The sequence below is a fragment of the Crocuta crocuta genome, unplaced genomic scaffold (assembly GCF_008692635.1).
Source record: "Crocuta crocuta isolate KB4526 unplaced genomic scaffold, BGI_CrCroc_1.0 scaffold214, whole genome shotgun sequence".
In the NCBI taxonomy this organism is placed as follows: Eukaryota; Metazoa; Chordata; class Mammalia; order Carnivora; family Hyaenidae; genus Crocuta; species Crocuta crocuta.
The window spans coordinates 1,464,677-1,489,459 of record NW_027529999.1 but is presented as its reverse complement, the minus strand read 5'-3'; the positions used below and the strand labels follow the sequence as shown (position 1 = coordinate 1,489,459).

The following is a 24,783-nucleotide window of genomic DNA, read 5'->3' as shown; positions in this document are numbered from 1 at the left end:
TCATGATCTCACGGTCCCTGAGTGTGAGTTCGAGCCCCGCATCGGGCTCTGGGCTGACAGCTCAGAGCCTGGAGCCTGCTTTGCATTCTGTGTCTCCCTCTCTCTCTGCCCCTTCCCTGCTCACACTCTGTCTCTGTCTTTCTCTTTCTCAAAAATAAATAAACATTAAAAACATTTAAAAATTTTTTTGAAATTTCAAATATTTTAAAAAAATATTTGAAAACATAAAAAAGAATTACATCAGCCAAAGAGAAGCATGATGCTGCTTTATTGAAATGTATTCCCCGTCGCACACAAAGCAATTCTACAAGGGGGTGCTGGCAGGGACCCTCTTGCACAGCCCTCTCCCTCTGTATCCCCCTCTCAGACCCCAGAGAACCTGTCTCCATGGCCCTGTCTCCGCCTTGGGGTCAGCTTCCTCGGGAATCCCGGAAACAGGAAAAAGAGGGAGTGTTGGGACCCAAACCTTCCCTCTGCCGTCACCAACACGAGCGCCCGGGGCAGGGTCTGCGCCCACAGGGTTTGCCTGCTCTGAACTAACATGTGGATTTAGTCTGACAAATGGACCTGCCTGGCATCAGGGCTAAATTTCTGCTTAAGCACAAGCATTGGGCCGGACCGAGTCCCCTATGTGGGAATTGGTGACGGAGGGGCCACCCTGCGGAATGGACTGGCGCCTCACGGCCGGCCCCCACTGCTGCGTGACTCCACGGACCACGTGTGGCCAGTTGTTGGTGATGACGACTCTCCAGCAAAGCAATCGTGTGTCGGGACGGTCCCATGATGGAAACAACTGTTATTTCCTGGAAGTGGCTTCTGGAAGATGTTTGACAACTGCCTGAATTTTTATTTGAATGAACAATTTATTCAGTCGCTCGGCAGTACCAAATTGACCAGAGTGGGTGCCCAGTTATTGGACTCGATTGCATGGAATGGCTTGGGGGCTAATTTGATTTGTATCATTATTATTCTTATTGAATTTTGTCCCTCATGGTTGGCTGGCCGAAACAGCTGAAACAAGCGATCTGAAAACATTGGAGGTCTGGGCTTGGTGGGGGGGAGGACTTGTCTGTCGCGTGAATAGAAAACTGCCTAAAAGCCAAGGCGAAGGGCTGTTGCTACCTCCCTGCCCTGAGAAGTGTGTTTTTGATCAGTCAGCCTCGTGGTTCAACTGGTCAAGGTGCGAGCTGTTTAACCAAACCCACTGAATTTAGAACGACGAGCTGTTGAAACAAAGGTTAGCGTTGATCAAAATAAGTTGAGGTTTGTTGGAATTTCTGAAAGACTCAAGGAGTCCGCCAGCCACAAGTGACAACCCCGTTGTGAGCATCCATCTCCCGGGCCCCACAGGAAAAGCAGGCCGGTGGGCAGGGGGGACATGGGCCAGTTGTCCGGAAGTCAGCCGGGCAGTTCACCCCGCGGCCGCAGGGGCCACCAAAGCGAAGAAGAAGCGGATTGCGAGATAACTCCGCCCTTCCCAGCAGCAGGGCTGGGGCCTGGCGGACATCACACCTCCGAGTAGGGGGGTGGCGCTGGGTCCCCGTCTGGAGTCTTGTATGGCAGAGACATGGCTTCCTCGTAGGTCGGCAGGACCACCTGGGAGCAACAGAGAGATGAGGGCTGAAGATCGGCCGGAAGGAACCAGGCTCCCAACCTGGAGCCCAATGCCCACCTCTGGCCAAATGAATAATGATGACCAGCACCTTGTACACCAAGTACCCTGCGTACTTACTGTGCATGCACGAGGCAGGTGTAGGGTCTATTCCTATGGGAGACAGGCTTGCCTCTACCTGTTCAGCCTCAAGCCCCCTTGTTTGGGTCACCATGCACTGTTTTCCCTGGGAAAACGTTCTCGGTCCACATGCTTTCAGAAGTGGTCCCACCCCTTAAACCCAAGGTGGGGGGACATGGGACCCCTACGGCCACGCCAAGTAGAATTTCATCCCCCCTGGCTATCATCCTTGGTTTGGGGACAGGCTTGTGACCCAAGCTGGTCCATCAGACAAGCTGCTGGGACTTTCTGCTGGGGTTGCCGGGAGGGTGGGACGTCAACCTAGGGACTTTGGCAGCCGTTTTGCCACCACAAGGAAAGCGCTAGTGCAAATGGAGCGAACACTGAGAAGAGGAGAGTCAAGGGATGGAGAGAGTGAGATCGCACCTCCATGTCACAAGTCAGCCAGCCCGAGCCAGCCTTACACTGGACTTTCAAGTCCTGGGAGCTAATAAATTCCCTTTTTGCACTGGAGTCAGACCGAGTTGGTTTCTGCCATTTGCAACCAAAAGAGTCTTGACTAAAACAATCCCCATTTTACAGGTGAGGAAACTGACACCGGAAATTTAAACCAGCTGCACTTGGCCAGTCACATCTCCAATCGGCTGCTTCTAAGTCCACCCCATCCCTCTGCCTAGAAGGCCCCTTCCCCTGTTCCAGCTAACTTGTATCAACTGACAGCCTAAGACTTGGTCAAGTGTCACCTCTTCCAGGAAGCCTTCCCTGATACCCCAGATGAGGCCAAGTACCTCCTCTACGCTGTCATTCCCCCATGCTTCACCCTGAGTTGCAATCAGGTCTCTGTATCTGGATTCACTCTGGGCTATATACCCCCGCCTCCGGCACAGGGTAGCATCTTAGTCTTCTAGCATCCCCAGGGAGGGGGAGAGGCTTGCCCCAAATGACACAGCAAACGGCAGGGCTGGACCTGACACCCTTGCCCCGGCTCACCTTCTGGAGCCCCTTGGAGCCGCTCCTCTCCTCGGCTGAGTTCATGTACTTCATGAATTTGTAGCATCTCCACACACACTTGAACATGTAGACCTGGAAAAAGAGCCGGGTCAGGTTCTGCTTTGCTGACCCTTCTTCCCGCTGTCCCAGCGCATCCAGGGCCTGGGCTGGGCACTTCCCGGGGACCCCCAGCTCCGCCCGGAAGGCAGCATCCAGCCGCTGCTCCTCAGAGCCCTGTTCCAGTTGAGGGGTGCCTCACCGGCCAGCCCCAGGTGCTCCAGACCTAGTGCAGAAGGGGGCTTCTGGGGGCTTCTGGGTCCCCCTCCAGCCTCCCTGGCAACGGTCGTACAAATCTTTCTTCTACACCCCCTGCCAAGGCGGGAAGCTCACTACCTCCTGAGATGGCCCTGTCCTTCTTGAACCAAGGATGATGGTGGGAAACCTTTTCTTCCACATTGCTTAGGATATGTCATTCTTTAGAACAGATTACAAAACAGTGTAGGCAGCAGTATCCGTGTCTATAAGTACAGAAAAACTACATGCGCAGATGTAGACATCTGGCAGATGATGTGAGCAACTGGTTCCTCTTAGTGGCTGATGTAAGACCTGGGGGGTGGGGGGGTAATGAAGCCCCGGAGAATCTGTTCAAGAGACAATAGCCAATAGGTCTCTCTCTGCCCCTAAAGGGAGGAGAGTGGGTCTTGGGAAGCCCTCTTGTTTTACGGGATGGAATCCCGTAATGGGGACGCAGAGGTGGCGGGAATGAATAAAATGAATTACAAAAGAATGAAGTGGGAGGGGCCTGGAAAACTAGCAGGGGGCGGGTGGCCAGGGAGGCAGCGTGTGGGACCCTGGGGGGTAAAGAAGGGGGGCTGTGTGGTGAGCCTCGGGGAGCTGTTCTCCAGCACTGTGTGTGACGTCAACCCCTGAGCCGGTCCCCCCAAGCCTTCCAGAAAGTTCTCATTGCACCTCACTAAAGCCCTTGTGCCGGGTCGGCCCTTAGAGGGAAGGTTCAAAAGGAGTGAAGTTCTATTTCCAGGCTGCCTTAAAGGAGGCAGTGATGTCCGGTTACACAGAAAGACAGGGAGGAAATGCACCCAGATATGGGGACGTGGTCCCTGAGGGTGGTGGGTGATGAGCTGACTGCCTCCTTTCTGCTCATCTTTTCAGAAGCAGAAAAGAACACTTTAAAGTTCTGCGGAGTCGCCGTCAGCCTCCCCGTGGCTCTGGGTGATGGGTTCCAGGGCTGCCTCTGGAATCCCCATGACGGTCCTTCGGGTATTTGGAGGCAGTGATCGTGTCCCCCTTGACTCATCTCTTTTCTCAGCTGGATCGCCCTGGTTTCCTCGGCCCCCTTGGGTGACAGGGTTCTTATCTCTCCACCCTCCTGGTCGTGCGGCTATTGACACACTCCAGTCTGGGACCTGACAGGGGACTCTATCCTCTGGGCCGGACCACCCCAGAGAAGAATAAAACCATTCCCCTCCCTCCCTCATCACCAAACCTCTAGTAATATGGCCTCAGGACCCATCTATTTTGGTGCTTGAGTCATATAAACCCGTGACAGGGGCAAAGCAATATTAATTATGTCCCTTTCACAGATGAGAGCCAAGGCCCAGAGAGAAGTGGCTGGAACACCAACTACACAGCTAGCAAGGGGAGAGCTGGGAGTCACATCCAAGACTTTCTTTTTTTTTTTCTTTCTTTTTTTTTTTTTAAATGTTTTATTTATTTCTAGGAGAGAGAGAGACAGCGTGAACAAGGGAGGGTCAGAGAGAGAGGGAGTCACAGACTGAAACAGGCTCCAGGCTCCGAGCTGGCAGTCAGCACAGAGCCCGACGCGGGGCTCGAACCCACGAACCGCGAGATCATGACCTAAGCGAAAGTCGGACGCTTAACCGGCTAAGCCACCCAGGCGCCCCACATCCAAGACTTTCTGAATCTAGTTCCAAACCAAACACCTCCTCCTTTCCTGGATCAGGGTCTCTCCCGGTTACATGTTAAGTCCTTGACACCTGAGCGCAGGTGGTCTTCGAGGATCCCCTCCCTGTCAATGGGATGTTCCCGGGGAGCCTAAGTGGGGCCCAAGGAGCCAGTGTGGGCGGGCTTGGGCTTTCCCAGAGCTGTGGGGCGGGGCCTCTCACCTTCAGGATGAGGACGGTAATGAAGGCGACGGAGAAGATGATCATCATCTTGATGAACTGGCTGTGGGCCACACTCTCCTGGCTGGGGAGGTAATTCTGCAACAGATTTGGGGGCCGAGTCAGTGCCTCAGCCCTCAAGGAACTCTTCCAGCGTCCGCGCGCGGAGAAATGACACGGCATGACAGCGAGCTAAGCATACCCGCCCAGTGGTCCTACCCGGCTGGAGCACCCGTCCCCCGGCTGCAGTGGGGCCACTGGATGCCCTTCTCCAGAGGGCAGAGCCACCCAGTCTGAAAGTACCTGGGAGGGACGTCCCAGCCATGCCAGTGAGCCATCTCGGGAGTGAGCCCTCCTGACCCAGTCAAGCCCTTGGCGTCCACAGCCCCCACCCCTGCCTCAGGGGTAACCTCATAAGACACCCTGACAATCCAGCTAAGCCTCGCCATTCCAAGTCACTACTTCTGGGGACAACTTCCCAGACAGCTATAAAAAGATGAATATTATCTCTGTGACACAATTCACACACCAGGGCACCCTCTGGGATCGAGCAGGGACGCTACCAAAGTCGCATGTCCGTCTGGCTTCTTTGCTTTGTCTCTCCTGCTTCTCTGACTCCTTTACTTTTTATTTTTTAAAATTGTTTAACATTTATTTATTTTTGAGAGAAAAGAGAGACAGAGTGTGAGCAGGGGAGGGGAAGAGAGAGAGGGAGACACAGAATCTAAAGCAGGCTCCAGGCTCTGAGCTGTCAGCACAGAGCCCGGCATGGGGCTCGAACCCATGAACTGTGAGATCATGACCTGAGCCGAAGTTGGATGCTCAACCAATTGAGCACCCACGCGCCCCTAATGTTTATTTATTTTTGAGAGAGAGACAGTGCAGGCAGGGGAGGGGCAGAGAGAGAGAGGGAGACACAGAATCCAAAGCAGGCTCCAGGCTGTGAGCTGTCAGCACAGAGCCCCACACAGGGCTCGATCTCACAAACCACAAGATCATGAGCTGAGCGGAAGTCACATGCTTAACCGACTGAGCCACCCAGGCGCCCCTCTCTGACTCCTTTTCAAGTGACTTCCAGAGAGTGCTCCCTCAATAAATCACTCGCACAACAAGAGTCCGCCTACCCCAGGCTCCACTTAGGTAGGGAGCCTAGCCTGAGCGATGAGGCACAGAGAGGGCAAGCAGTTTGCTGAAGGCCACACAGCCATGATGTGAGCGCCCCCCAGCCCTGACTCACCATGTGGTTCATGGCCTTGAAGTTGAGATAGGTGGGCACCTCCATGTAGGAGCTGCAGAGGGTCAGGACGCTCAGGCAGAAGTCCAGCAGTTGCAGCGCCATCAGGGGGACCTTGGGGGTGCCCTGGGGAGGGCAGAGGAGGCAGGAGGAAGGAGACAACCGGCGATGAAGCCCTGACCCAGAGGTCCCCGCGTTGTGGGGCACGCAGTGCTCCCTCATCCCAGAGAGTCAGCCAGGGATGTCAGTGACTGTCTAGCCCACAGCACCCGGAAAGAGACGGACGCCCGTTTCTCAGATTCCCGCCAAGGGCTGGCAGCCGGCCCGGGGGGCTCCTGATGCCCAGCCTGCGTCCAACAACTCAGTCTCTTCCAGGGCAACAGTTAGGGGAAGTTTGAAGATCACTTTTGGGGCGGCGAGTCAGGGACTGGCACCCTCTGTCACGGGATATTCGCCCTCAGCATTGGCTTCAATCATCTTTACCCTCCTTCCTTCCGCTCGGTCGCAAAGGAGGGACAAAGCAGGGGCTGGAGGCTGAGATGGGCATGCGCCCTCCCTGTGGCTGGTTACCCGCAAGGTGCTGAGCCCCCTGTATACACTTTCCTCATTTGATGCCCGTGACACGTGCTGATGTGCCGTCACAGGCACGTTTTACAGAGGAGGAGACCTGGGGTGATCTGACGGGGCTTGGGCTCATCACCTCCGGAGGGGCCCGGGGGACTCCCCCCCTCACCAGCCTGAGCCTCTATCGCCTCCCCGGGCAGGGCCGGTCATGGGACGTGGGTCAGGGCTGGGTACTCACTGCCCGGCTGCTCCGGGAGGCAAACTTGAGGTAGGAGGGCAGCTCGATGTAGGAGCCCAGCAGGGTGAGCAGGCACAGCAGGAAGTCCATGATTTGCAGGGACAGGAAGGGCAGCAGGTATTTCTCCCGGTTCTGGAAGACAGGCCCGGCACAGTCAGGGAGCCCTGCGCAGCCAGACGCCCCCCAGGGACCCCCACCCCCATCACCGGCAGCTCCCTTCCCTGGGGAGTATGGCCCTCTCCCTCCTGGATCGGTTGAGGTCGTTCCCCATGGACCCACGTGCCCTCCTCTGAGGGAGGTTCTGGGGATGAGGGAGAAGGTCAGCCCCAGGCCCTGAACGCAAGGCATCTCGATGTCCCAGGAGACACGGGGAACATTCCCATCTACAGAGATAAGCGCCCCCGGGGCCTCCAGGGGCAGGGTCTGACCCAGTTTGCTCTCAAGAACCCATTTCACAGATGAGGAGGGATCAGAGAGAACTTCCTGGACGTAGGGATGCTGAGGCTAGATCTGGAAAGAACCACGAGGGAAATGGGAGGCTGATGGAGGCAGAAGAGGTCTGAGCAAAGGTCCGGGGGTGGGGAAGAGTCTGCACTGGGCGGGACCCTTCCCTGTGTGACCACTCCCAGGGTGTTCCTTCATGGTTAGAGCCCCTGGGAGCCTGAGGCTGGAGTCCCTCTCCTTCAACTGAAAGCTAGTGACTCCGGTGGCCAGTATGAGTGCATTCGAACCTGCTGTTGGGGACAAAATCACAGGGGGGGTGGCTTTGTGGTCTCCCAGATGGCTGGCTAAAATCACTCAGGAGGCCACCAGAACAACCCAGGCTCAATCTCAGAGCCTTCCGGGACTCCCCGATCCACTTTTCTAGCCAGACCACTTGCGCTGCTGCTCAAGCACCCTGGGAGCCCGCTCTGCACGGGGTAAAATCCTTCCCAAAACTCTCTTGCTGGGTCAGGCTCTGGGGGCTGTGTGGCGAGGCCCTGGCTTCCTGTCCCCTGGGGGCCCAGGGACAGTCTGTCTGTCTCTCTGTCATCTGCTCGCTGGGTGGAACGGAGCTGGAGGCGTCTACACTCTTTGTTCTGGTTCCTCTCACTGAGGACAAAACGCACTGCCTTCTCCTCTGTCCCCACGCCTCAGAATGACCCTTCCTCTTTCTGCTGTCAAAACTCCCTGCTTGCATTTGCAGCTCACGAGGCATATGGGTCACCAGCTATGACAACCAGAGCATCGGTGTGCGAGCCCCCACCCAGGGAGCGTGCATTTTAATGGGGAACCAAGGCCTCCAGCCCGAGGAGCCTGGCATGGAAACGAGGCTTTCCAAACAGTAGGTAAGCGTGAAGATCTCTAGGGGGAGGGGCGGAGGAGGGGTGTCCCAAAATACCCAACTCCCCCCCTTTGACAGCCAGTGCTGCCCACTCAGTGGGTGTGAACAGGAAGGGGGGCGGGAAGGCATCTGGGGGTTCCTTGCCAATCCCCAGGGCCCCACCCCCTCCCCCTCGCCCAACCAAGCTCTCACCTTGACCACTCCAATCAGCAGACTCAAGCTGATGACAAAGAGCATGGTGATGAGCAGGAAGCTGGAGATGAGGTTGGCTGCAAGGCAAGGGAGAGCAGTGAGTGGTCCAGAGGTGCCCCCGGGAACCCCATGCAGGTTCCGGGGACCACATATTGGGAACCACTGCTGTGGTGTGGCTATGACAATGAAGGAGCAAGCCCAGGCCCTGGCCTCCTGCAGTTCTCAGTCTTGGGGACCAAAGACAGGACATTTCGGGCAACACAGGTTGCAGGGTGGGAGGGTGGCCTGGGTCTGCTCTAGCCAGGGCGAGATCAGGGAGGGCTTCTGAGGAGGCGGCCTGTCTGGGACAGGGCTGAGCTCGGTGGGGTCAGCACCGCTGGGGCAGGGAGCAAAGGGATGCTGCACAGTGCAGCCGGAGAGGTTCTCAGAGGCCGGGTCCCACCACCGGGAGGTTCCAGTTTATTCCAGCGTTGGGGGCAGCCATTGACAGAGGCGTGAGGGGACAACATCACCAGCCCAGGCCGGTTAGGTTTGCAAAGCACCAGCCCCTCTGCTCTCCCACCTAGAGACTTGGGTGGGGACAGATCTCCATTTGCAGATGAAAGATCTGAGGCTCAGAAGGGAAGAGGCAGGGCATCAAACCCCAGCGGGGTCCTACCTACAAGCCGGGGCCCCTCCTGGGTCCCCTCCCCCTCCCGCCAGACCTACCGAGCCTGAGGTAGCCTGTCTGCCAGGCCTTGCAGGAGGCCTTGCCGTGGGCCACCTCCACCGAGTGCTCGATGAACAGCAATACACTCATGATCTGTGGGCAGACAGAGCGACCATCAGCGAGGCCCGCACACCCCCACCCCTGCTCCCTCCCACCCTGGTAGCAGGCAATCCGGGGCCTGTGCGGAGGTTCCTGGAGGAGATGGAAGGCCAGGCCCATGGAGCATCCTGGGTAAAGGTGTGGCCTAAACAGAGAGACAGCTCAAGCCCATAGTCCTCCTTCCTGTTCCCAGCTGTGTGAGCTTCGGCTAGTTACTCAGTCTCTCTGTGCCTCAGTTTTCCCATCTGTAAAATAAGGATCGTACTAGTAGCTACCTAAGGTTATTATGAGGAGTAAGTCAGAGCATCTTGGGAGAGCACTTAGAACCATGCCTGGTTCTTGATAAAACAATAACTGTGACTGTTGAAGGTCAAGGTTGGCAGGGAGGGGCCTGAGGTCCCCCACCAATGACTGGTCCCTCTTCTCCCCCGTTTTTTATAAAAACAGGCTCTGGGCATGATGGGATCTTAGTCACGGCATCTGAGTACATAAAGCTTCAAGCTCTTGGAATTCTCAACACAGGCCTGAGAGCACCTGCTCCATGAATCCCGGGGAGCCCTATCAATCCCGTCCCCCAGGTGCCCTCAGTTTCTCCATCTGCAAACTGGGGATAATAATGCCTGCTTCACAGGGTTGTAGTGGGGCCAGATGGAATAATTCACTTATGCTTACTATTGTTATTGCTATTATTTCCACTGGACTAGAGGTTCCAAGCAGGGAAGGCTTGTGTCTCTCTTGCTCACTGCTCTAGCTATCATATTGAATGGATGGGTGGATGGGTGGGTGGATGATTGATTGATGGATGGATGGATGGATGGATGGACGGATGGACGGATGGATGATAGATGGATGGATAGGTGGATGGACGGATGGATGGATGGATGGATGATGGATGGATAGATGGGTGGATGGATGAATGGATGATGGATAAATGGATGGGTGGGTAGATGGATGGATGGATGGATAGGTGGATGGATGGATGGAAGGGTGGATGGATGATGGATAGATGGGTGGATGGATGGATGGACGGATGGATGGATGGGTGGATGGATGGATGGATGATGGATGGATGGGTGGATGGACAGATAGTTGGATGATGGATGGATGATGGATGGATAGACAGACAGACAGACAAATGAACAAACCTCATCCAAATCTGATAGGCCTGAGTGTTGTGGCCCTGGTGACAATTGAAGTCCAGCCACAAAACTGCACTTTGAAAGGACCTTGGACATGATCTTGCCTGTGCCCTCTGCCTTCCAATGCAGGATTCCTGTGCCATGCAGCCTCTATTTAAGTACTTCTACTGTGTTCAGAACACGGTCTCCAGGCACCATCCGCCCACACTGAGAATCACCAGACTATCTCCTTCCTTGTAGTGGTTGCCCTACCTCTATTAACATGGCGTGAGTTTACACTGGCTTTCTGGGGGGCCCTGCACTAGTCACTCATGCTCAGCTGACACCTACCATCTGTTTCCTTGCTGATTATGTGGTTTGTTTTTTTTAAGCTCAGACACAGGTCTCAATTTGTCTTCCTGCCATGTTACATTCTGTTCACGGGGGCACTAAGGGACAGAACCGGAGAGCGGTGAAGAGCTGAGCTCCAGGTCAGACAGAGGTGGATTTGAATCCAGATCAATACGTGACCTTGGGCAAGTCATTTCACCTCTTGGAACCTTCTCATCTGGAACCTGGCAATCACTGGACTTTGTAAGGAATAGCATGGTGTTTGCAAAACACCAAGCCTGGGACCTGCAGTGGGGGCTCAGCAAACACACTCTGCTTTTGGCTGATGTGAGCTTACACGAGGTGGTGGAGCGGTACCAGGAGCAGGGTGCCAGGGGGTGGACAGCGAGCTCGCTGTCCCTTCTACCTGGTGCGAGCTGACCCAATAAAAGGCTTTGTTTCACCAGAAAGGTAGAGAGCAGCCCTGAGCGGAAGGCAGATGCTGTGGGGGCTGTGGCTGGCACCCACAGGAAACAGCCCCAAGAGTAAAGAGCTGCTTCCTCAGCCCCGAAATGCTGGGGTTTCAGCCCCTTGCACCCCGCCTCCATTTCACCTTTAATGAGGGAAGGAGGAAGGGAGGTAGATGAAAACTTCATCCAGGAGAGAATAGGGCACCCTGCAAGGTGGTGAGCTCCCCATCCCTGGGGGTATGAGAGCAAACCATGGATAAGATGCAGCTGGGCTTAGAAGGGCACATGGAAAGTCCCAAACGAAGCTCAGCATCAGACAATCCTGACCTCCAGCTGCTCAAAAGAGCCTCTACCCCACTCATTTTATAAGCTCCCTCTGCTTGTTTTAGGAGCTTGTTTTAGAGGTTAGGGGGCTTGCCCAAGGACATACAGCAAGTTGGGGACAGAGTGGAGACTGGAGGCCAAGTCTCTTAGGGCCTTCCTGATTCCTTGGCTCACACCCTGCTCCCCAAAACACCTCAGTGCCCCGTTAGCCCGTACCCCAGAGAGTGCAGATATTTTGACCATGTACCTGGGTCAGTAAAACCTTTTGAACATACTCCTCTATATTTCTTTATTTCAAAACCGTATGCACGTGCCACTGTTCTGGTTACCATGAACATTATCACATACACACACACACACACACACACACATCCAGAAGTTGATAAAGAATATAGTGGAAAATTTTGGAAACCCACCATACTGTCATCCTGAGGCCCCTGTGGTCACCTCGGGCATCACCGCACTTTGGAGACCAAGGCTAACCCACAGCTGTCTCCAATCCTTCAATTCTGGCCCAAAACATGGCTCACAGCCCTGCCACTGTGCCTGCGATCCTGCCCTTGGCATCACAGCCGCCCCCTCCCGCCCCACCCCTACCCTATCCCCCTATCCTACCCTCCCTGTGAAGAGGAGGGAAGGGCAGGGACACGTGTATGCCCTCCATGCGACCCACACCATCCCCACAGTCCTCCCACACCCAGCAAAGGAACTCTTCCGAACACTCCCACCCTCACTTCACAGATGAGGAAAGGGAGGCTCAGAGAGGTCTAGTGACTTGCCTGTGGCCTCCAGCTGGAAATCTCTAGGGCTAGGATTCAAACCCAGGCCAATGGGCCCTAGGTTTGATTCCTTCTTCCACTGTCCTTCCAGCCCCTCCTAACCTCTTCCTGCCTCTGCTGGAAGCCTGGCCCGCCTCTCCGCCCCCATGCCTGCGCCCCAGGAGGGCAGAGTCAGAGGGGCACCACCCCCTCTCTGCCTGCAGTTTGTGCAAGGTCAGCAGGTGCCAGAAGTGGTCTTCCTTGTGTAAGAATCGCCTGTGTTTAAAACCAGGCTCAGCCTTCCCTCCATCCCACCTTCTCAACAGCCCTGCAAGGGAGGGAGATCATTCTGTGCCCATTTGCTGGGTGAGAGCACTGAGGCCCTTAGAAGGCAGGAACCAGCCCAGAGCCAGGCAAACTCAGAATCTGACTCAGACTCTCTGCCAGCCCCCTGACCTTCAGCAGAAGACACTGGCCCCAATCCAGGAGAAAGATAGGAGCCTCAGCTCCGTAGGAGACGGGATGGGGAAGAATTGACATTTATTGAGTACCTACTGTGTGCTCAGACCTACACACACAGGCTTACATCGCAGTCTCCCAAAACCCTGCCAGAGAAGCAACATTTTCCCCATTTTACAGATGAGAAAACAGAGGCTCACAGAAGAGAACTTACGTGGCCACCAGGGATCTGAACCCTGTTGCCTGGGCTCCCAGGGTCCAGGGCTCCACCCAGGGCTGAGGGGGCCTGGCCCCTGGTCTTACCATCTGCCCACCCTGCCCCCGGCAGCTCTGGACACCTCCAACCCAGGGCCACCAAAGGCCTCCCTCACTGCCTCACCTAACCCTGGCCAGGTCCTGACTCCTCCCTGCCCTCGGCTTACCCGCTCTGGTCAATGAGGAGGGTCACCCCCATGTGCGCCCCTCCTTGCAAACTAGGGCATGTCACACCTAGGCCAGGGTTGCCCACCTGGAGCTGTGCTCTGCTCATCCGCAGGCCCTCACCGCTCCACCCAAGCCCCCAACCAAGAGCCTTTGAGGTTCCCGGAAATTAACTGGTGATCCTACTGTGTACACTAGGAGGGACCCGGAGACCCCAGGATGTCCCGGGCCCCTGGCCCTCACCTTCCCTCGCCCCTGCCACACCCCTGCTGCTACCCACCTGGACAGAGCGCTGCCTTCTCCCAGAGCTCTGAGGGTCTGGCTGGGCCCTGGCCCACGACCCCCGGGGACAGGACAGGGCCCCTCTCCTCCCACAAGCCCGCTCCTCCACCTGTCCCCCCCCCCTCCCCCGCAGCAGCACCTTTCTCCCTGCCTTTCCTCTTCAGCGGTGGGATCAGGCAAGGAAGAGCCAGGGCGCTTGGATCGGGTGGTCGGGGTCCAACCCAAGCTCTGTGCCCTTGAGCAAGCCACTAACCTCTCTGAGCCTGCCTCCTCGTCTGGGAGATGGGGATGTTAACCAGATTCGCCCCACGGGGTGGCTGTCAGGTCAAATGACATGGCAGCGTGGGGCCCAGCCTTCCAGCAGGGGCTCCATAAACAAATACGGTCGGGCAGTGTGCATTCATCTGTGTAGGCATTCATTCACTCCCTGTGTTTGTTCGTCCAGCAAAGACTCTCTGAGCACATAACGGCCCCAGGTGCTCTCTAGCTAAGCCACTCATCCTGGCCTGGCTTGCTGGTGGCACAGTCCCTGGGTGTGAACCATGCGTGACCTGTGTGTTCAGAGTCACCACAAGGGACATGCAGAAGACTGAGGGTCCCTGATGAGGGAGTGATCACCACTGTCTGGAAGACTCAGGGAGGGTTTCACCAATGGGAAAAGTGAGTAGGGTTTTGAAGGATAGGTAGGAGTTTCCCAACAGAGAAGAGAACAAAGCATTCCAGGAAGAGGGACTGTCATATGCAGAGGCCCAGAGGCTGGCAGTGCAGACCCAGGGAAATTCATGGGCAGGGATGCCTCCCCGCAGTAGGGGATGTTACCAACGGGCAAGTGAGACCCAGAGAGACACAACAACCAGCCCAAGTTCGCACAGCAAGTCTGTCGCAGAGCCAGGGTCAGCCTCAGTGCTGACACCGAGCCAGGGCTCAGGCTGCAAGATCACATCAGTCCTGACCCAGCTCAGCCCACCCCGCTGCCACCCCTGCCCTCCATCCCTCCCCTTCACCTCTTCCCTCTGCTCTTCCCCGGGCTCAGTCCCCTGCCTATCCCTACCTGCCCCTTCTTTCTCAAACACAACCTCCCTGAGCTGAGCCGGCCGGGAAGCTGGGAGATTTTCTATGTTTTCCTGGGGATTCTGAGGTGCACCCAACAGCTAGAGCTGGAACAGAGAGAGCAGGGCTTGCAGGAGGAGCGGCGGGAGGAAGGGGGTCGCTACGGAACACGGCCACGGCCACAGTGGCGGTGAAGACACGGCTGCCTGTAAGGGACAAAATGCGGGTCGGGTGGGGCTGAGTCCGGGGATACTGCTGGGAGATGAGGACTGGCTGTCGCGTGGCTGGGTTTGGCATGATGGTGACAGTTACGATGACGTTTGTGACCGTGGCTGTGGCCGGGGTGGTGGTGATAGAGTCAGTCCAGGGGAGCGTGCTGGGAAGTGGTCATTGATGTCTCTGCAGATGCTGATGACCGTGGTGGCGCCTCGGTTCAATTGTGGTGATGGCAATCACAGTGAGGCTGGCGGGGACATGAGCTCCCCGTCTCCGGGGCTCTGCCACCACCTCCCTGCCCGGGAAGGTGGGCCCACTCTCCGGACCACCCAGTGCTCAGGACACACCAGGAGCAGGCAGGCAGGGCCCCAGCCTCTGAGATTCCAGGGGCACCATTTACAGAGACCCACCCCTCAGTGAGCACCTACTTCGTGCCAGCTGGTGCAGAGCACTTCCCTGGCCTTTCACTTTATTTACTCCTGACAAACCTGCGAGGTCAGATTGTGCACCCCCCTCCCCACTTACATCCGAGGAGAGCTGGGGCAGGGATGGGGGGGGACGGGGTGTGACTTGGCTGAGTTTGCACAAGGAGCCAGGCCCGGGCTTGCCCTCAACCCTCCCTCAACACATAATGCAAGTTGCAAAATGGGAAATGAGTCCCGGGCGCGCACCCCTTCCTGCCCCCTCTCCCTTCGCAGGGCTGCTCCACCCAGACCCCGTGTCCTCTGCCTCTGGTGGCTTAGGGACCCAAGGGCTCTTGTGCACTCGGGCCATCATCATCATCACCTTCATCACCACCAAAGCTCTCCTGCCCACTCTGTTTTCCCTGCGCCTCCCCACCCCCGCTTATCTGGGAGGAGGATAAGACAGCCAGATGCATCAACGTCAAGAGGAAGCTCTCCCTCCCCACCCCTCCCCCGCCACCCATACTTCCTGCGACGTTTATCAGGGCCACTGGGTGGGGGCCATTCCCCCACAGCACTATCACCCCAGCCACCTCCCCAGCCAGCCCAGATATCATCTACCACCCTCCCCACCCGGAGCCAGGGCTCCAGGGTGGCCCCAGCCAGGCTGCCCTCCCCGGCCTCCTCCCCTGCTCACTGCCCCCACCTTCTGGGCCTCAGTTACCCCATCTGCAGAACAGAGAGAAGGATCCGCCCACTATGAGCAGCAGATGAAGTGATTCAGAAAGACCCACTGGAAAAAAAAAAAAAAAAAAAGAAAGACCCACTGACCAGCAGAAGTGCCTGTGTGTGGACACCCAACCACCAGTCCCCAGGGCCATGGCCACCCTATCTGTAATAGCCCTAGACTAGAAACAGCCTTCCCGCAGGAGGGCAGGCAAATACACGGCGGTACATTCATTCAGTGAAACATCATACAGCCGGGCTGCTGGCTACGCCCGGCAACGCAGAAGAGGGTCACAGACACGGCATGAGAGAAGGAAGCCAGACACAGCATGGCGCCCGCTGTGAAATCTCATCCTGGTTAGTTCTAGAACACATGTTGGAAGAAGCCAGTGGCGCAAGGGTGGTGACGAGGAGATGTCACTCGGGGCCTCTGGGTGCTGGCCTTGTCCTACTTTGTAATCTGGGTGGAGGTCACACGGTGTGTTCGCTTTGTAAATGTTCAAGACGTGCACTCGTGATATGTAAGTGATGCGTCCCTAGAAGGTTTGCAAATGTCACCTCGAAACGTGATTAGCTGGCATGGACTGTGTGACGGGCCCTGGGGATATTAGAAAGTACACCAGGTTTCCGGGCCTCCAGGCCAGAAGACATGATCCATAGGGCTCCAGGGGTGGGGTGTGAGGGGCTGCCTCGGGATGGGGGTGACTACCGGGAGTTTGGGGTCCAGGACTGGGGGCTCCGGGAAGGCTTCTGAGAAGGGAGAAGGCTTCTGAGAAGCAGGAAGTCTTAAAGATGTTTTCACCCGAAGGGCAGTGGGAAAGGTGTTCCAGACAGAGGGAAGGGCAAGCCGCATTCAGGGAACTGTAAGGTGATTGCAGCCTGGGGTTGTCCGTGCCAGGCACCCAACAGACCCCCAGGAAATGGTAGCGGCCGTGTGGCTGGGCTGGCGGAGGGATGTAGGAGACACGGGGGAGCAGGAGATCTCCCGGGGGCTGTGACTTCGGGACTGGTAGCGCAGGAGAAAGACCACTGCGGGCGGAGAGGAGAGCTCGTCCGAAGGCGGGAAGCTCACAGAACCTGAGTCAGATGGCGCGTGCCTCGGTTTATCATAGTGTAGCATGAGAATTGCCAAGATGGGAGCACCGCATGGGGAGGATCTTATGCTGGCCCGGGCCGTCTGGGGGGGCCAGCGTTCCATCCTCAGGGACCCCCTGCCTCCTGCCTGTGACAGCCCAGCAAGGCCTGCCCTCTGCCCTCTGCCCTCCCAGACCTGCCCCTATGAAAGAAGACACGGTGCCAAAAGGCTTTCAGTGAAATTCCTGGCCCAGTGAATCCCAGTGGCCTCTGCCATTTCAGGAGTGGGGAGGGGTCATCACATCTCCCCTTACGGGGAGCCCTTTCCAGGGGGCTCAGAGCTGTTCTCCAGACTTGGCCCCACCCCATCATCCTCAGCTTCCTGAGTATCTAGGGGAGCACCCTGCATGCTCCAGACGATCCCCATAAGCCATCAATTCCCTATTTACCCTCAGAGCAAAGCCCCCCCACCCCGCCGCCATGATGAGAATTAACATAACCACTGGGCACAGAGGAGAGGCCCGGCCTCCTCTGGGCCCCGCACACCTCTGCCCTCATCTCAGCCTCGGGAGGGAAGTTCTGTTATTCTCATTTTCTCGCCATTGTGCAGGTGAAATCGAAACTGTGTCTTCACACGTGGGCTCTGAGTTTCTACGAACGGGGCCCCCGCGGGTCTTACAGTTGACACCTCCCCTGTCACTGCCAGGGAGCGTGCCCTCCCCACCACGGTCTGGGCCGTGAGCAAGACCCCCCTACACACCCCCCGCCACCCCGGGATCTTGTCCTTCATCCGCCACAGGCTGCGCAGTCGACTGGCCCCCAAGCCTGCTCCCTCCTGCCGGACGGGGCTCCAACGGTAGCTGCCATTTGTGGGGCGCTCATTAGGTGCTGAGTCGTCTCCACCCGGTTTCCTGTGAGTCTCGGAATGGCTCCCGCTTCTGGGTCGCTGGCCCCCGTTTGACAGGGGAGGAAACTGAGGCTAGGAGAGGGGAGGGATGGTCCAGTCTGCAGCAGGGCTGAGGACTGGAAAGAGGGCCAGAACCTTCACCTCTGTAGCCTCTTGCTCAGCTTTCCGCCTCATTAGGGCCCCTGCGGGCCCCTTCCCTACAGGAGACCAGCACCGGCCTCGCCGTGAGCACAGAGCGAGGCTCTGGTCCCAGGACCTCAAAATAGGAGACTCACCCCCTGGCTGACTGAGAAGTGTCACCCCATCAGACCTGGCCCTCCTCTGCCAGCAGTGGGTCCTTCCAACCCGGCTGATTCCCAAAGACTGAGACCCCACACACACCCCATGCCCAGAAGCCCCTTCCCGCCCTCAACCTTGGGCCTGAGAACCAGGAAGTGGGAAGAGAACGAGGCCCAGCCTGGGGTCTGGCCTCTCCTCGCCCCTGTCACAGGCTGCAAAGCTCCGTCACTCAGCCCTCCAGGCCTGGTGACACGGGAGATGCTTAACTTTGCCCCCAGGGGGGCCCCTGCATGCAGCGCCCCCCATCGGTCCAGGGGGTCTGACAGCCCCCTCAAGTGGTCAGGTGGGCCTCCGGTATTTTATAAGTTAGAAGGTGGGGTGCACATCCCAGAAGACGAGGACACAGCTCAGTTCCCACTACGGCCCCTGGGCCACGGCACTAGGAGGGGCCACAACCCCTGCCCCACCCCTCTGACCTCCTCACCCCTCCAGGAAGGTACGGAGCTACAAGCCGTGCACAGACAGAGGCCTCTCTGCCCCACACAGGGGCATCAGGCATGAAGGCGGAGGTTCTAACAGACTTCATCCGGGGCTTTCCCCACCTGGCAGTTGGGGCCTCTATTTTTAGACCCCACACAGATGAGCTTTCCAAGGTGTGGTCTGCTCCCCCAGCCCACCTTGGGCACCAGCCTGCACTCCTCACTCCAACGGGGCCGCATCAGCTCAGTGCCCCAAAGCACTCGCCCTTGAGGCCAAGACTACCGACCCCATTCAGATGAGGAAACTGAGGTCCAGACAGCAAAGCGCTTGCCTGTCTGCCCCAGGTTAGCAATGGAGATGGCTCTCTGATTTTCAGTCCCAAATGGAGAAAAGAATAGCCCCCAAGAGTCCGAGAAAGACAAAGCAGGAGAGCTTCCTGGAGGAGGAAGCTTCCATGCCCTGGACCGTAAAGAAGAAATGAAGACGGGTGAGGGCAGAGTCTCCCAGTTAGACGGGCCACGAGCCAGGTAAGGAATTCATTTGTTCACTCACCGGCTCTTTCCCTGTCCCTGGGGAACTTTCCTGAACTTCTGCTTTCCCATCTATAAAGTAAGAGAATTGGACCAAGCAGAGAGCCCTCCTTGCGGCTATGAAATAAGGGCCTCAGCCCAGCCTCCCCCACCACACCTCACAGCCACCCCTCCCTAAACCCCAGCTTCGTGGACTTCCCCGAGTTCCAAACATCACATGGTCTTTCCCACCCCCAAGGCTTTGCTCAAGCTGCTCCCTCCACCTGGCCTGTGCTTCTCTCCCCAACAGCCCCAAGCTCAGGCCTGCTCATCCCTAAGCATGCCACTGCCTCCAAGAAGCCTCTCCTGATTTCCCTGCCCCCGTCCCCACTCTGTTCAAGGACTGGGAAGAGGCCCCTCATCTGTGCCCCCACACTGTCATCCAGCAAAGCCATTATCACCATTGTCCTTGGCCTGGGGCTCGGCATGTTGGAGGATGTATCTTCATTAAGGACAGACTCCTTCAAATAGTAGAGATGGCTTTACTTTGTTTTGCCAATTTAAAAAGCAGTATACTCGAGCAACCCAATAAATACAGTAGCATTGGATGGTAGCCCCAAATATAAAATAAACATCCATGAATTTCTACTGATATAAATAAATAAATCATTTTGGCTTTTAAAAAAATTTTTTAATATTTATTTTTGAGGGAAAGACAGAATGCGAGCAGGGAAGTGGCAGAGAGAGAGAGAGAGAGAGAGAGAGAATCTAAAGCAGGCTCCAGGCTCTGAGCTGTCAGCACAGAGCCCGATGCAGGGCTTGAATCCACGAACTGTGAGATCATGACCTGAGCTGAAGTCGGACGCTTAACTGAATGAGCCATCCAGGCGCCCCTGTTTCCTTTTATAACAAATGAGAAAAACAGACAAATCTCCCATGAGAAATTCCAAATATCCTAAGCATTATGTAGCTTGTCTGCCCTCAAGAAATAACTTCCCATTCTTTTTTTTTTTTTAATGTTTATTTAATTTTTGAGAGAGAGAGAGAGAGAGAAAGACAGAGCATGAGCAGGGGAGGGACAGAGAGAGAGAGGGAGACACAGAATCCGAAGCAGGCTCCAGGCCCTGAGTTGTCAGAACAGAGCCCAACACAGGGCTTGAACTCACAGACCGTGAGATTGTGACCTGAGCTGAAGTCAGTCACTTAACCAACTGAGCCACCCAGGTGCTCTCTTCCCATTCTTTAAGTGACTTTCTTCCCAAAGGGAGAGTGTGGAAGGTGGGGCGGGGGGGGCAGGAGGGGGGGGACAGGAGGAGGGAGCAGTGGAGAGAAACGTGACAAACACAACTGCCACCAGGTGACCACAGTCCCCGTCAACAGTGCTAAGACATGTCAGGAGTCCATACCCTTCGATACGACGTGCTGAGCATGGCCCCTCACCTCTGTGGTCTTCCTCCCGAAAACACTTGCCCAAGCCTAACCGGGGGAAAACCATCAGACAGGCCCCATCGGATGCATATTTGACAAAACGCATGCCCAGGACTTCTCAAAACTGTCCAGGTCACCAAAAACAGGGGACTTCTGAGAAACTGTCCCACCCACAAGGAACCTAAGGAACATGAGGACTAAACGTGACGTGGGATCCTGGACGGGATCCTGAGACAGGAAAAGAAAAAAAAAAAAAGATGTCGGGGAAAAGCTGAGAAAGTCTGAATAGAGTGTGGATTTCCGTCAGTTGTGACAGGGGAGCCATCGTGTAAGAGGCTGACCCTAGGGGAAAACAGGTGTGGGGCGCACGGCTCTCTGTACCGGGTTTGCGACATTTCGTAAATCCAAAACCATTCTAAAATTAAGCTTCCTTTAAAAAGTCATACTTGCTCATTGTACCGAATACAGAGAATACGGGAGTGTAGAAGCGACTAGAGCTTTCACAGCCCTATAGCCCAGAGACAGCCAGCCCCGGCCTCCTTCCCTCCCCCCCGCCTGTGGCTACGAGGTTCTGAAATCACAGCGGCTGCACGCTTTGGCACCCGAGCACTGCGTCCCTAAGGGGGTCCGGGTGCCTCGGATGGGAGAAGTCAGAGAGGAAGAGATTTCTGGGCAAGAGGGTCTTCTGGGCATCCCTGCCTCCTCTCCTGGATCTAGGACGTGCTTTGGGATGCCAGACGAGCCGGGGCCAGAGAGGCCAATTTAAGAAAGTTCTCTGACTCCCCTATGCATGCAAGTTTGAGTCAGAAATACCCCGTGACCGAGGTCGGTCGACACAAACCCAGCGAGGGCCTGAGGAAGCCCCTCACGCCCCAGCCCTCGGACGCCGGGGTCCTCCCGACCTCCTGCAGTAACGGCCCCGATGGCCAGTAAAGTGTAGCGCTGCCTGAACACACCAAAGACCCGATTTAGCCCTCCCCAGGGAGGCCAAGTCTATGAATAACCCTGAATGCTGTCACCCACGACTGACTCCAGATGATGGCAACCTGGGCGGTCAACACATCTGGGCAATAGCTTCCTTTTTTCCATCCAGATGTTAGAGGCCAGGACAGCACACCTGGCCCCCCCACCGCGCAGCCACAGGAAAGCCCCCCAGCGCTCCCTGTCCTTTCTGGGAAGGAGCAGAGGCCTCTCCAGAGGACAACCCCCCACCCCCCCATTGGAACTAAGGACTAAGGACCAGACATCTCCACTGGGAGTGACTTAGCACCCAGGGCACATCTGGCAACGTCTGGAGGTATTTTTGGTTATCACAACTGGGCAGGAGGGGGGGCAGGGGGAGGCTACCAGCACCTTGTGAATAGAGGCCAAGGTACGGAACATCCTACGTTGGACAGTCCAGTCCCCAAGACAAAGAGTTCTCCAGCCCCAGATCTTAACAGCACGCTACAGCGAAGTTCCAGACTCTTTGGTTTGTCGCTCAGAGCCCTTGGCATGGCCTGCACCCCAAGCCGAAGCCTCCGGGCTGGTCTGTGTAGTGTCCCCAATACAAGCCACCACCCCCCCCCCCAAAGCCTCTACACTCAGCACACCCGTTCCTCCCCACCCAGGCTCTACGCCTCCACCAGCGGCACCGCCTCTGAGAAGGCTTCCCTAATCGCTGGCCCACACTTTCTCCAGCTCTGCAGGCAGGCCCTGATGTCACCTCATCCTGTCCAGGTGAGGGCCTCAGGCAGTGCAATCAAGAAGAATCCTCAAGAGTCACAGAGCCTGGGGTTTTCAGGACAGATGCCAGGCTCCAGCAGCCCGCGTGTGGGCACGGTCCAAGCCGCACAGGGATTTCTCTTTCACCTTGAGCCGGTCCCTCAACGTGGAAATGCCAGAAAATGTGGCGTAAAAGCCTGTGTTTCCTGCTTCTCTAAATGTCAGGGGAGCAGCTCCTGGGGCCGCATTCTTTTGTAACAACAATCAGCGGAAGCAGAGACAAGCCCCCAGGGTGGACCTGGCGCAGGGTCACTCACTTACATGACCTGTCTGGCCCACAGGAGGCTAGAGTTTGAAACCTCTGCCTCAGTCCACGTCCCCTCCCCTCATCTTATAAAAGGGAAACTGAGGCCCCAGAGAGAAACCTGTCCGAGGTCACACAAGCAGTTAGCGGCAGGGCCGGGGTCAGGACCCAGGGGCACGTTCTGCACAGGGACACGGCTGCCGACATCACTGTCCTTTGGAGAATGTAGCCCAGGCTGAGCTGGGAGGGACCCTAAGGATTTCACGTGGGGACGGCCCAGGCGCCACTCGCTTCTCTCACGATCATCCTCACACTGGCAGGACGTACGCAAGACAACCCCCGAGCAGCGCCCGGAACCAGCACTCGGGGGTCTGACAGCTTGACTCTGGCTGCCATGCGGCAGCAGGCTCTGCGTCTGAGGCTCTGCTTTTGTGCCTCGTAGACATTAACTCCCTAATCCTCACAACAGCCCTGTCGGAAAGGTATTATTATCTTTGACGAAGAACCCGGGGTTCAGAGAGGTTAAGTAAGCGGTCCGCAGCTGCACAGCTAGGAAGCGGGGAGACGAGGAGTTTGCACGCAGGAGTGGACTCAGAGGCTGTGCACTGATCCGCAGAGGAGCACCGCCCCGCCGAAGGCCGGGCTCTCGCCGCACCGCTGCCTGCCCTGCTCAAGACAGGAAGCAGATACAGCCAGACTTCAGCACTTTCCAGCAGCCCCCCAGAGAATGCCGGATTTAGGCTAATTTTGAGGAAGCCCTTCGAGGCTCCTGAGAGAACTGTTAACCACAGGCCCTGAGTCACCCTGAGGGAAGGCGCCTAGGTCTGGGGGAGCTGGGTGTGGCCCGGAGTCGTGCGGTGGGGTGGCTGGGTCCAGGCAGGACAGAACGGAGACTCCAACTTGCACCCACTGAGACAGAGCGGGGAGCCACTGGCCCCAAGGGGCTGTGGTTTGCCCAGAGTCACTCGGAGTTTAAAGTCAAAGGCCCCACAGCGGCTGGGGAGCAGGGAACGGGGGGTTTGCATGCCAGCTTCCATAGGGGAACTGCTGGGCCCCTGCCCCTCAGGCGGGCCAGGTGGGCCGGGCAGGTCACCCCACCCATTAGCACAAGATCTCAGGTTTCCTTCGGGGGCGAGAAGGCAGTGGTTTGGGGGTTATAAACCAAGAGGATTCAGCCCCTCCCCCCCACCGCGAGAAGCACCAAGGAGAGAGTCCCACCTTCACGCCCGCAGCAGCCCAGGACCCCCCACCCCTCCAGGAAGAGTCAGGCTGTGCCTGGGGCCTGACTCTGTCTCCCGGCAACAGTCCAAGCCCACATTTCTCCCGAGATTCCTGGCTTCTGATGGACGCACTTTTGCGGCTGCTCTTTTGTCCCATTTTACAGAGGCAGAAACTGAGCCTCAGAGACAGTGTGAGTTCCATTCGCTAAGAATGAGGACCCTCCCTCCCACCACTGCTCCCCTCCGGCAGCTGCTGCAGGGCCCCCTCCCCAGGGTGACAAAGGGGAAACTGAGGCCCGGAGCAGGAAAGGGACCTGGCCAGGGTCCCGCGGAGCGGGGGTGGGCGACGGTCCTCTCATCGGAGGGGCTTAGTAGATGGGGGCCTCCCTCTTCCACACACACGCGCCCGCACGCCCTCACGCACACTCACCACATGGTAGACGGCCAGGGCGGTGGTGGCGATGCGGACGTTGAAGCAGCAGCAGGTGTGGCGGGCGGCAGCCGCGCGGGGGGCCATGGTGCTGCCGTCCCCTGCTCCTAGGCACTGAGGGGACAGCCCAGCGCCTGGAGCAGGGCAGAAAAGAGGAAGCTGCTGGCTACCCTCCTCACTTCCTTCCTGCCCCTCCGACAGGCAGGGGCCGGGTCGTCAGCACTGGGGCGGGGCAGCTGGGAAGGGCTACAGGCCGCCTGCAGCCCCACAGCTGGCCCTCTGCCAGCCCCAGGGGGTCGGAGGGGGGGCTTCCCTGTGGAGGGCAGGTCCTGGCACCTCCGCACCTACCGTCTGGTAAGGCTGGGGTTTGAGCAGACGCACACACCCCGCTCACTGGATGCTCCCCACCTCCTAGAAGTAGCGTTACCAAACCCATTTGCAGGGAGAGAAACACAGGTCCAGAGATGCCAAGGCAATCAGCCCAGATCACCCAGCAGTCAGTGCTGGCGGCACGATTCAAACCCAGGTCTGCCTGGCTGCAAACGTAGTGACTGCATAGTATTTCCTATATGTTCTAAGCGTGTTTCTGGATTAATTGCTCTAATGCTCACCTCAGTCCTTTGAGGGAGGTACTATTACTAGCCCTGTTTTACAGAGGAAGAAACCGG

General features: G+C 57.0%; 1 protein-coding gene across 1 annotated transcript; it reads right to left on the bottom strand.

Annotated features, from left to right (window-relative positions):
• Positions 1-251: 251 nt before the first annotated feature.
• Positions 252-24,274, bottom strand: LAPTM5 (lysosomal protein transmembrane 5). The gene is made up of 8 exons (XM_077763551.1): positions 24,116-24,274; positions 9,124-9,217; positions 8,416-8,492; positions 6,900-7,031; positions 6,101-6,223; positions 4,867-4,962; positions 2,723-2,815; positions 252-1,596 (listed from the first exon to the last, which is right to left on the bottom strand). Exons 1-8 carry the CDS (start codon positions 24,200-24,202, stop codon positions 1,507-1,509), a joined length of 792 nt encoding a protein of 263 aa, XP_077619677.1. The 5' UTR covers positions 24,203-24,274; the 3' UTR covers positions 252-1,506.
• Positions 24,275-24,783: the final 509 nt, after the last annotated feature.

Excerpts from the sequence above, each read along its gene's own strand:
- LAPTM5 (XM_077763551.1), bottom strand. The coding sequence starts at position 24,202 with ATGGCCCCCCGCGCGGCTGCCGCCCGCCACACCTGCTGCTGCTTCAAC. Across the intron at positions 4,963-6,100 it reads TCAAGGCCATGAACCACATG|AATTACCTCCCCAGCCAGGA; the intron begins GTGAGTCAGGGC and ends AATCTGTTGCAG. Across the intron at positions 2,816-4,866 it reads TTACCGTCCTCATCCTGAAG|GTCTACATGTTCAAGTGTGT; the intron begins GTGAGAGGCCCC and ends CTCTTTTTCCAG.